This window comes from Erigeron canadensis, chromosome 9, assembly GCF_010389155.1.
Source record: "Erigeron canadensis isolate Cc75 chromosome 9, C_canadensis_v1, whole genome shotgun sequence".
Classification (NCBI taxonomy): domain Eukaryota; kingdom Viridiplantae; phylum Streptophyta; class Magnoliopsida; order Asterales; family Asteraceae; genus Erigeron; species Erigeron canadensis.
In genome coordinates, this window is record NC_057769.1 from 2,387,069 (window position 1) to 2,399,507 (window position 12,439).

General features: G+C 35.7%; 1 protein-coding gene and 2 long non-coding RNA genes across 3 annotated transcripts; 1 reads left to right on the forward strand and 2 right to left on the reverse strand.

Moving 5' to 3' along the window:
- The first annotated feature begins 877 nt into the window (after nucleotides 1-877).
- LOC122581033 lies at nucleotides 878-2,083 on the forward strand. Its single transcript, XR_006320954.1, has 3 exons — nucleotides 878-1,326; nucleotides 1,428-1,474; nucleotides 1,591-2,083. It is a non-coding gene; the product is annotated as an uncharacterized LOC122581033 (long non-coding RNA).
- A 4,205-nt stretch (nucleotides 2,084-6,288) lies between these two features.
- On the reverse strand, nucleotides 6,289-10,260 carry LOC122581498 (putative disease resistance protein At3g14460). The gene has a single exon (XM_043753729.1). The coding sequence runs from the start codon at nucleotides 10,258-10,260 to the stop codon at nucleotides 6,289-6,291; it is 3,972 nt and encodes a 1,323-aa protein (XP_043609664.1).
- Nucleotides 10,261-11,249: 989 nt separating this feature from the next.
- On the reverse strand, nucleotides 11,250-12,085 carry LOC122581329. Its single transcript, XR_006321006.1, has 3 exons — nucleotides 12,015-12,085; nucleotides 11,565-11,672; nucleotides 11,250-11,476 (listed from the first exon to the last, which is right to left on the reverse strand). It is a non-coding gene; the product is annotated as an uncharacterized LOC122581329 (long non-coding RNA).
- Between the last annotated feature and the right edge of the window lie 354 nt (nucleotides 12,086-12,439).

A 12,439-nucleotide genomic window follows, 5' to 3' on the forward strand; every position in this document is an offset into this window, starting at 1 on the left:
TTTGGAAGCTAAATCAAGGAGGTTTTTTTCCAAATTAGTATAATGGGTAAAATTATTTACCAAAATAGTATGGTTTTAAAAATATTTACCATTATGGGTTGATTTAATTTTACATTATATCTATTATATCTAAAAATAAGTAAAAGATCCTTAATCACTAATTAAAAGATTAGCGTGTTTATTTTCATGTAATCCTAAATTTTTATTTTATGCACATGTATCTTATTTTTGTAGGAACAATATATGATTTTTCTTAACTTAATATACAGAAAGCTAGAGTTTTTTTTTTTTTTTTGGTTGTATGGTTTAACTTTTGGATGGTCCAGAAGTTACAAATTTGTATGGAAAAAAATTAAATTTTTGAAAGTCAAAATAGATATAACCATAAAATTTTTCAACTTAATTTTTCAACTTAATAAGTATAATAATATTAAATTAGATATAACCATAAAATTTTTGAAATTATACTAATTTGATAAATAATTTTATCCACTATATTAGTTTGGAAAAACACAAAATAGATTTGAAAATTATACTAGTTTAGTAAATATTTTTGAAACTATACTAATTTGGTAAATAAAATTTTCCATTACACTAGTTTAGTAAAAAACTCCTAAATCAAGTGCAAGAACATCAAACCCAAATTCAGATAGTCATCTATATATATCTAAAAGTTCTATGATGATAGTGAAAAAATTAGCGCATTCTTGACGATTTATCGATGGGTATTTAATGGGTTTACTAGGGTACTTAATGGGGTTCATTATTTTGGTGTGATTTATTTGTGTTTTTTTTTTATTATGCATTTTGCATTATACATAAGTTAATAATATAGGATATTAGATGAGTTAATAATATGGGGTTGATATATGTATATAATAAATAAAACATATGAAGACCTTTGAAATGCTTATGAGTTAAGAGGACTAAAATATCAGATTTTTTGGTGTGTGTGAAACCAAAGTAAAGATACTAAATAAATGTTTACTCTCGGTTAGTGATTGAATCTACTTCCATTCCTTCTTCTCATTTTCCACCCATAAACTGTATGTATACAGACTATACATCCACGCACATTCACACACGCATACACATAACACATCCTATGTCTGATCGTCGAAGAATCCGTCATCATCTACTCCAAGACTTCATTGGAAAGTCGTTGTTCGACGATCATCAAATACCAGTCCTTGATGCAACTAGGAGCCTCCTTTGATCGATCACCAGCACACCGGGGGACACTAATTACATGATGTTTCGAAATCGGGTTTTTACTTATGCTTTCATCTTTACCCGGAGTTGTTTCTTTATTCTCCTAATAAAAAGGTAATTCCAAATCGGATTTTTTTTATATATGTTTTTAAATTTTGAGAAAATTCACTGTTGTTCCTAATTTATTTTAATTTAATGTTACATGGTTTTGCTAGAAGGGAAAGGAAATCTCGATCAAAGGCATATCTTGGTGTGTTTGTGGGTGTGTGTAAGGAGAAATTTACAATAATTCAAGCAGTTATATGCTACAAATAGTTCTGATTATATTGCTGATTATGATGACAATATTCTCCATTTTTTTATATATTATTTTTACAGGAAGATTAAAGAATGAAGAAATTGAGGATTTTGCCATGAGCCCATGAATAACAAGAAGTTTGGGGTTGTCTTTTCTTTTTCTAATTCTAAAGATAACACTGTTTTTATTCTTCTATTTTTTTTCTATTAACCGGACTGGTTTATTGGTTGGGAATCTCAGGTCTGTGATATTCATTCGAGATATGGGGTATGTTTGTTGATTTTTTTGATTTTTATATAGAGTTTCTTCAATCCAAGATTGTAATTTCAAGTGTAGATGTTGGTGGATGATAGTTTGAATTGTGAAGATGGATAATCGGCTTTATTTTGAAGATGTTGTATAAGCTGTCATTGCACGTATAGTTTAGTCAAAATATTTGATTATTTGGATTAGGAATTAAAAAGCAGAAAACCAGAGCAAAAAAGTTGTTTAACAGGAGTAGTTCTGAATTTTCGTTGCTTAAATCGAGTTTTGGAGTTTATTTGTTATGGATTATTTATAATTTATACTAACTAATACGGAGTATTGTTTATAGTATTTTGTTTTGTTTTGTTTTGCGGGTTTTAGACATGGATTAAATTTATGGTGGGATTTCCATTACAATTTTGGAATATAATCTTTTGTATATTAAATAAGGCTTCCAACCCATCGTATTTTTTGTAACTGGAATATGAAGCTTGCAACCCATCGTTATCTCTAGGAAAGGGGTGATGAGAAAAAAATACGAGGTCGCTTCCATTTATATGGTTTGTTGTCCAATTAACTTTTGATGATGTGGTTTTTCCCCGATTTAGTTGTTTTATTTTCGAACTTATTTACAATATTCCAGTTTCTATGTTTTTGTGAATGATCAAATGGTCAGATTTATATGATTGCCTAAACTATTTTTTGGCCAAAATGTTGTATATGGTAGACGTTATTAGCTATGTTACTCAGTCAGTAATATTGTTTATTGAAAGTTGCAGACGATCTTAATGCTATTGTTATTGCATTTAGAGGCACCCAAGAAACCAGGTACCGAAACTATTGTAGTATTGTTTGATGAAAACTCTTTTAACAGAGTAGTGTCAAGGCAAGGAGATGCTGATTGTAATTCAACTCTCAACATAACATGGTCAAAAGGCAACACCTATATAATTCTCTTTTGTCTAATAAGAAAATAAAATTAAACACCTACGTGACGCCCAGTCTCAACATCAACAAAAGATGGCAACAGGTGGGTCATTTGGACTTTTGTAAGTCAGTTTTCTAGCATGAGTTGAAATGGGCCATTTTTTGGATTTTTTTTTCAGTTTTTGTCCATTTTTAATAGAAAGCAAATGCTTTGAAAGGGACACTCTGCAACTTTCAACCCATTTGACACATTGTCATTTCGGCCAAACTTTAAGATCTGGCCCGTTTTTACAGAAGGTAAACAACAGAAATCAGTAGAATACAAGTAACTGGGTTGTAGCATCATAGGTTGTGGACTTACAATACTGAGAACAGAAAGCAACTTTTCTAGAATTAAATGAGGTGACACGCTTGTATTTCCTCATTCTGGGAGCCTCGGGACCTTTTTCAGTTGCGGTTTTATCTGTCCAACAACAACAGACACTTAATCAATCAGACTAGGTCCAGATTTATCCACTTTTTAAGCCAATGCCCATAAATACGAAGGACCATTGAACCCAAAATTATTCAGTTAAGTCTCCAGTTATGGCCTTTTGTGGTTTTTACACAAATTTGTATGCCTTCTTTTATTCTCTAGATATACATAGGTGATGTAACGTCTCAAAGATCAGAGTTGGTGGGGGTTATACCAACGACATTGCATGTTTTTTTTTCACAGATTCCATTCCATGAAATCCTAATGGAGATCAGTGCTGCTGGAAAAACTAGGAAAAACTACTTTGATGGCCATTTTAGCAGGTAGAATATCGAAAGAGACAGGAAACGTTTTCTCGGATTTATGGATATTGTGAACAAAACGACATCAACACACCTCATGTTACTGTTTATTAATTCTTGGTGTGCTTAGCTTGACTAAGGCCAACAGATGTTATTAAACTTTTGAAGTTTTGCCAAAACCACTTGAAAGTAGAACACTTTGATGCTCTTGGCCCTACGTTTAGTAAACAAATTTATTTGTGTGATGATATATTTATGATAATGATGGAATTTATTGGAGTTGGTTGAATGGGAACACAAGAGTAAAAAAAATGGGGTGATGAATGGACGTGGGCATGATGCTCATACTATTATGCTTCTAGATCAGCTAAGCTGAACCAGAAAAAACACAAAATAACGAACTGAAGGTATTTTTTATTTTATTTTAGTATTAATATCGTTTTAGACAACATTCTATGTAAAGGTTTTTTTTTTTTTTTTTTTTTGAGTCTATTCCACATGTTTCATGAGAAGTAAAAGAAATTAAAGTTAAGGTAGAAAATAGAGACATCCACTTGATATTATGGAGATTGTAAATGATTATACCGGTGATGTTGAGCTGAACTCAAATTACGTAGATTATATATCGAGAGTAATGGCTACAAGGTATTAATATTTGTGGGAAGTATATGTAACCGGATGGATAGGTCCGGAAAGCTTCACAAATATGGGTTGAAAGAGGATAGGTTATGAGGAGCTTTCTAATACAATGTCAGCTTTCTTTTCACGCTTTAGTTAAATAAATTTTTTTAACTGTATATTAAGTATATGATTCTGTATTTAGCCTATTTTATATTTGCTTTTATGGAGTATTTGTTGTGTTCTCTAAGTTCCTTGCTTCGGGTTTATGTTTAAGCCATTATTTGTTGTGAAAATATTGTTAAGTTGGATATATGGTGCCAAAGGGGTGGTTCCAAATTTGGTATTACCATGTTTTGGGTTGGTCATCTGTGTGCACATCCCCTTCGCAGTTTCTTTATTTCCGCAGTAGGATAATGATAGGTTCTTTGTATGCTGAAAATGGTACCGTGTTAGTGTATTATATAAATTAGCAAAGCCATTTAGGTAAGATCTTCTCATTTATATATTTTTTTTAATTCATTTTCTTACTGTATATTTTTCTTACATATTTACACAGTCCCTCTATCGTTGAGGGATAGCTTAGTTAGTCTATCATTGAGGGCAGCTCCATTAGTCTATCGTTGAGGGACAGCTTGGGCAGTGAAACTCTTTTATCAGTAAGAAGAGAAAGTAAAATACACTACAAAAAAGGAATGGGTTGATGTAATAAGAAGCCTGATAGGGTGGTTTATGAAGGTTGGTGAAGCTTATGATAATAACCAGATAAGTCAAACCCAATTGATAGCCGTGAGCCCATGATATCATCTACTTAATCAAAAAACAGTTAAGGTCATCCTTTTCTTATCTCTCTTTAGTTTTTGTCATGAACATGCTTAGTAGACCCCACCTGCACCTGTAGGTGTTTTTGGGCTAATGGTTAAAGCTATAGTCCTATGAATAGAGTTTTACCTTCATGTGATATTCAGTGATAAGTTGTGGAAAAGAAGCAACTTTTCTTGAACTTAAAAAATTGGTTCAACATTTTCTTTAAGTCTTTATATTTCGTATGGGTGACGATGTTAATAAGTTACAGTTTTCTGCAACATTATTAGAGAGTTGTGTCTTGACTACTGAACGGTAGTTTCTGCAAATCTGCAATGACACTTATAGCTGCCAATTTTTTGATTTTCATTTTATTTGGGAAAGTTAAACTATTTGTCCAGGGAGGCCTTTTTGTGTGTCATCCAATTATCTTGACAAACGTGTTAGTCTCTGTTTCCTTTTTTTTTTTTTTAATTTCCCCGCAGTCAATAAATATGAAATGGATATGCTTATTGGTCAAGCCCCACTTCTACTTGGTCATTAGTTGCGCTCTTTTTATATTAATATGAGGTTTGTCCATGTTTGCGGCCTCTATATGCTGGATACATGGCATTATATGTTTTAGATACATAATATCTCATCTGAACTACTGTTTTACGAGACTAAAAGATTTGTATGATGCCTTTGGAAACCATCGCTGAGGTTATGAAAAAAGTGGTGGAGAACGGTCATATATCCAGAATTAAGCCTAAGGTCATGCACAATCGAGTCAGTAGAAATGTATGCAAAGTTGGCATCATATGCGTGTGCTTTTTTTTTTGCTGTCTTCCGATCTTTTAATATTTATAGATAATTAAATAAGACTTTTTTCAGTATAAGTTGGTAATTCCATGAGTAGAATAATATAAGTTTTTTGCAGGCAACCTACAACCGAAGCCATTAGTTTGCTTTGGGTGATGTAATTACAAGAGGAGAAATGGAGAAACAACCTCTCTGTTATCTCAAGTTCGATGAGTGTAAAATAGTATCTTAGTATGGTTGTAACTAAATTTATAGTATTGTTTTGTCACAATATCTGCCTGTAGTAGTGCTTTGAAATATACCACTAATAACCTTTGTCTTTTGAGCTCAAGCCAAGACGCTAGATATATCGACATACCCGGCCGTGCATCGCACGGGTTTTCACTCTAGTATAAATAAAAAAAATTAACAAAATCCAAAGCTGAGCAACTAATAATAATGGAGTGTTATTATTAGGTATTTTGAATTGAATTTTCCAAATGAAAATAAAACCTTGATGGGCCACCACCCACCTCCACTCAAAAATCAATAACCGATCACCAATCATCATCCATTCCAACTCCGCTCTTCATTCATTCATTATTATGACTCCGTATTATTTTTTTTTATAAAAATCGGCCGATAGAATGATCAGGGATTTGGGAGATGATGGGCCAATACTTTCCTTTTTTTCTTCTACTACACTTTTTTCTCAGTTCCTGGGAAACGACACTCACATACAAACGTGAAAGAGAAGGGAGGAGTGTCTCTGGCAGATCTCTTAGCTTCCAGCAGTCGGAGATTTCAAGAAGTTCAAGGGAGGTGAGGTGTTGCATTCCTTTTGAAACTGTTTCCAGTTCCTCAAAATTTCTGATATCAAGAGAAGTCAGAGATGATGGAAGTAAGAAAGAACATGATGATGATGTGGAAGTAGAAGTAGTAGTATTGATATCTTGTTCATTTGCAAATGAAACCACTCCCCCTGAATTCTCACCATCTAACCATAATTGAACAAGTGAGTTTGGGAAATTCTGCATCCGGCCCCACTCTGACATCGCCTTTTTTAATCCTCCTATTTCTAACTCCCTTAAATTAGGGGGCCACAAACCACCAGGAAACGAGTCGTCCATGCTTGGACAACCCATTACCGACATCTCTTCCAATGATTCGAGACTTGGCAACTCCTCATGCGGAAATGACTTCATATTCTTGCAATTAAAGATCCGAAGAGATCTCAGGCACAGACGGGGAAGAAAACCATAACCTTTCTTTGGAATGGATTCTATGTTTTCACATCCATCAATACTCAATTCTGTAAGATGATCTAAGCATCCTCCTTCTGGTAACAACCTCAGATTTGGAATTCTATGTAAAACAAGCGATGTAAGTGATGACAAAAAGCTGCTCCCAAGCCAATTCACCTCCACAGTCTTACATCCCCAAATTTGAAGACGGTTAAAAGTGGATGATGGCAAGTCCACTTCTGGGAAAGTCAATGATGTCACTGAATCACACCACCATATCTCCAGCTTGTCCATACTACTATCTGAACCACAATGGTAGCTCTCCAATCTCTCACAATTTCTAAGACTTACATTTCTAAGAGATTCCATGCTAATCCCCAAATTCTCCTTTTTCTCTCCCAATCTCACCAAGTTCTTACACCCATCTACTACCAACTCCTGTAAACTCACAAGAATCTTGCATGCCTCCTCTCCTGATTCCCACAGGTATGTGAGTTCGTCACACCCTGAAATCCTTAGATATTCAAGTGACCTAAGATGCTCTAAAACGTCCCTATCTAGTAGAGTGGTAACTCCGTTAACTTCCCTCACTGTCAATCTGGTAATTGTTGAAGACACACCTATCATGCTTCTTAACGCCACTGCTGAACATCTTTCTACATGTACAACCCGAAGTGAATGTATTGGCTCAATTGTCAATACACCCAGTTTCGGACAGTTTATGATACCAATTTCACTAAGACAAGGAAACGGTGCATCAGTTCCATTTTTGCCACCACCATTAATAGTTGACCATTCTTCCCAACTCGCCATTTCTTTAAAAATCAAAACTTGAAGTGATGGAAATGCATTAACATTTGCAGTTCCAAGTAACTCTGAACCCACCCTCTTCAGCCCCTTCATGCTTTCAACAAACAGCTTTTGAAGTGACGGTAGATGTCCAAGTGTTGGTAACATTGTACAATTTCTACCGCCACGTAACGTAATCTGAGTTAAGCAATCATATGTGGGATCCCCAAGCCAACTAGGAAACTTTGTTCCCATGTAGTTACTTATCTTGATGTTGGTCAACTTCTCAAAAGGCCTTAGTCCCTCAATCACTTCAGACTCAATCAACTCATTCCGAGAATTATCAAGGACGTCACTCCATTCCATCTCCAAATGACGAAGGCCCTTCTTTTGCTGTAAGTTGGCTTCCTTTGCGTCGATTGAATTTTTCAAGTTATGCAGTCCTTCAATGGTAAGACGACCTTGAAGATGTTGTAGGTCCTTAAGATGGGATATTTTGAACCCATTAGCATCTCCGATAACAACTTTGGATAGAGTTTGTAGACCAGTCAATCCACCAATCCCCATGGGCAAATCTTTCAAACTTGGAGTATCAGTGATGTCAAGATGTCGCAGGTTTATCAGTTTTGTAAGACTGTTTGGCAAACTAAATAACTGCTCACAACCAGAAAGCAACAAGCTCTGTAGATTGTACAAGTTACCCACTTCTTGAGGTACATATGCGATGTCAGTTTTAGAAAAATTGAGATATCGCAAATGTTTGAGACTGCCAATTGACTGTGGTACCATTGTGATTCTGTAATTAACTAGGCTTAGCACCCTTAGAAACTGGACTTGAGGAAGTATTTCTGTAAGGACCTTGCTTGATAGGTAGAAACTTTGCCATGTATCCATCCTTACAGACACTGGTAAGAATGTTCTCAAGCGTTGAGCCCTATGTAGTGCCTTGAATGTTTTGTATAATCCATAACGCTGACGAACAAAAGAAAAGTGGCGGGAATTCTCCAAAACTGCCTTTCCGTCATCAACCCTCATTTCATCACCTAACGTATAAAAAAACTCTCCAGCAACATTCATTGCCAAGTCGCTAATGAGGTCATGCATTGTGTATAGTGATTTATCACTAGTGGAATGCTGGAAAAACGACCTTGACTCCAGCTCTCTAAAACATTGATGGCCAAACTTCTCCATTGACATGTTGCCATTTGACTTGTGCAAGAACCCTTCTGCCATCCAAAGTAGGACAAGTTCATCCATGTCAAACACGTAATCTTTGGGGAATAAGCAGCAATAAGCAAACATTTGCTTCAAATGCGGAGGGAGATCATAGTAGCTGAGCCTTAGGGCCGGAAGAATATTACTATCTTCGTTCGGTAAGTTCCATATCTCACTATTCAACAACTCCTCCCATTCTTCATCAAGTGTTTTTGTTCTTAACACCCTTGCAAGTGTTATCAAAGCCAAAGGTAATCGGCCACATTTCATCATGATACCTTCTCCATACAATTTAAGCGTCGGATGTGAATGAAAGTTTTGTTTGCCCAATGCATGTTGAGCAAACAAAGATAGAGCTTCTACGCTTGGCAAAACTTCCAAAGGATAAGCTTGAATGGAGTCCCTCACCGGTGCAGCTGTGGTCTTACGTGTTGTTACAATAACTTTACTTCCAGGTGCTGCTACGGAAAAAGGACGTTGCAAGAGTTCCCACTCATTATAGTTTTCACTCCAAACATCATCTAGTACAATTAGGAACCTTTTCTTTGAGAGTTTTTCTGTGAGAGCTACCTGCAGCTGATTTAAAGTCTCAAATTTTTTGTCATTTCCACCCACATCTTTGAAAATAGCCTTGCAAATTTTAAATACGTCGAACTCATCAGAAATACAATACCATGACATAAGTTCAAAGTGATCCTTTACTTTTTGATCATTGTACAAAACTTGTGCAAGCGTGGTTTTGCCTACCCCACCCATACCAACTATTGACACGACGCTGAAGTTTTGACTACATGGTTCATTGCCCAACAGCTTCCCGATCAATGCCTCCTTATCGCCATCCCTACCCACAATCTTAGATACATCAACCAGAGAAGTTTCTTCTAGTCGTTTACTTGATCTATTTGACCTTCCAATATTATCAATCAAACCCAACATATTTTTCTCCTCAACAAGAGCATCCAATTTGGATGTAATCTCATCGAGCTTAGAACGCCTCTTACGACTATATTTAAAAGCATGAATTTTGGTTGGAATGATCTTCAATACCTTACTAGTTCCGGCAGATGACCCCTCATGCATCTGGCGTTGTGCAGCTTCAGTGCTCAAGTCATCGAGTACATCATCAATGTCATATGCCAAATGCTGGAGTTTGTTAAGCCACAACTGAACAGAAGTCTGACTTAAGTGCTTGTGGCCTGCATCAACAAGGACAGCTTGGACCTGGGCCAATTTGTCGTTCCATTTGATGAGCTCAGAATATATACCTGCTGATCGAGCAAGCCTCATCAAGGCAGCAGATGCCAGCTTCTCAAATAACACAGTAACAAAGGCACCAAGAACCACTTCCATCGAAAAGGGAAAAAAAAATTTTAATTGTTATGAGTTTTGATTTGAGAGAATATTATGGGAGATGGAAATTTGGGTAGATGGAAAGGAAATCGAAGAAAGTAAAGTTAATTGATTGAATTTGTGTGGATGTAATAAGGAGGAGACTTAGACTTGTCCATAGATGACTTTCAAACATCCAAAATTATATGAATCCTCCTTTACTTTATAAATTAAAACTAATTGCACATATAGTCCTTTACTTTTCACAGTAACAAATGTACCAAGAATTACTTCACAAGGGCTGGGGCAATTCATACGCACGCAGAACATGGTGATCCTCTTCTTCTTGATTTTATGAAACGGTTGCTTCGTCTAGTCTGTTCGCCTCGTTTTGGAAAGTGAGCTTGAAGATATATTTTTGGAGTTATTTGTCCTTGGTCAATACGTAAACGTAGAATCTGCAATGCTTCCTCCTTTTATCACTCCATCTCTTGTCAGGCATAGTTGGGCTGAAGCAGCAACACAAGCTGCAGCTGCCAAAGGGACCGGGAACCAATGCATTTGAGTCCTTAGTCAGCAAAGCAGGAAAAAAAGTTAATAAGCATTTAATGGATGTTGTTTACAATCAGAACAGGTTTAAGGAGCATTGTCTTGCTATTGAACGATATCTCTTGTTGGGGTAGTACTTAATGGTCCGAGCTTTCTGAGCCTGTTAATACTATCCAGCTCGTTTCAACTTGCTGGTATATTAGAGAGTGTCATCCGGTCGTCTAATGCGTACTATGATGATCCAGACATTTTGAATACAGAAATAATATTACTGTGGCTCAGTAGTTCAGATGAACGCCCTACTCAAATGCAGCATAATATCGATCCAGTAGCTACAAATTCATGGTAAAGCACTTGCATAATGCAGTAAAAGCTAAATTCCATTAGTTTACTTCAACCCTTTTCAGTATGTACACAGCCTTGTGGTTCAAGACCCACACAAAAAACCAAAATATGCAACAATAAGATTGTCAACCGAAAAAAAAAAAAAACTCCTTCCATCAGTCATGTCCATGATTTGAAAATTAAGGTGCCTTGAGGGTGTTTTTAGGAGCACTTATCCAACGGCTATCTCAAATTGCAAACCTCCATAAGGCACTAACATGTTCAAGCAAATCATAATCGATGCCAACGCGTGGACCCACTACTATTTCTTTCACTTCTGGCCCGTCTAACAGCTCCAAGCCACCTATAAGACCAGATCCCAATTAAGCACTTGTTAAATTTCATCAAGATATGAAAACAGAAAGAAAACAAGATGTATGATCAGTCATTACCAGAAGTGAACAGAGCATGGTTAGATCAGTCTTTTGAAATCCCTAGTGCTTGGTCGACCTAAGTGATGTTATCCACTGTAAATATTACTTTTCAAAGCATAATCTGTACTGTAGAAATGGCAAAAGATAAGCATGCCGGGCAACATGGGTGGGTCAAACAGGTTATCTACATAATGGTTGAGACAAGCCCAGTTGAGTTGAACCACATGTCTTCAATACATTATTCTCCATATTTTAAAATATTTAATAGATAAGTAATGTGAATCTTTTTATAAGAATGATGCATAAGAGTTAAAATAATATATGGGCAACTTTTAATCCATTTGATCTGTTTTTTTATATCTTAAGTTCTTAACTTTTTAATTTGACACATTCAAGATAAAACACACTCAATTCAATCTATCCAACATTGAATGTGTTAAATCAACTTCTATGAGAATGGAGACTGACCTTGCCAGGCCTGGTCAGAAGAACGGGCTTATCGGTATCCAAACATCGGCGCTATTTGATAGTTTCCAACCCTGTTAGTTCATATCAATCAGACAGCAGCATACATCACATTAAACAAAGAAAGAGGCCGCCTTGCTGAGGTCAAACTTGTTACTATTACTTTTTGGACTTGAACTTGATTCAGGTTCAGTTAGAAATTAATTACCTGACATTTTTCAAATATGTAACATTGGGAGAGTAAGAGATTCTCAAAGATCCCACATAAATATAAGTAATTTAATTTCGTTTTCAAAGTTAAAGACTAGTTTGTTGGCCTTCAAAGTCAGAGTCTGTCTTGACCTTTTCTTCCTTTCTAGCAAGATTTTAACCAATACATATTTCTCTAATGTGGTTCAACAAATTCTTGACTATTACTTAAAAGACCA

Coding starts and splice junctions, on each gene's coding strand:
- LOC122581498 (XM_043753729.1), bottom strand. CDS start 10,260: ATGGAAGTGGTTCTTGGTGCCTTTGTTACTGTGTTATTTGAGAAGCTG.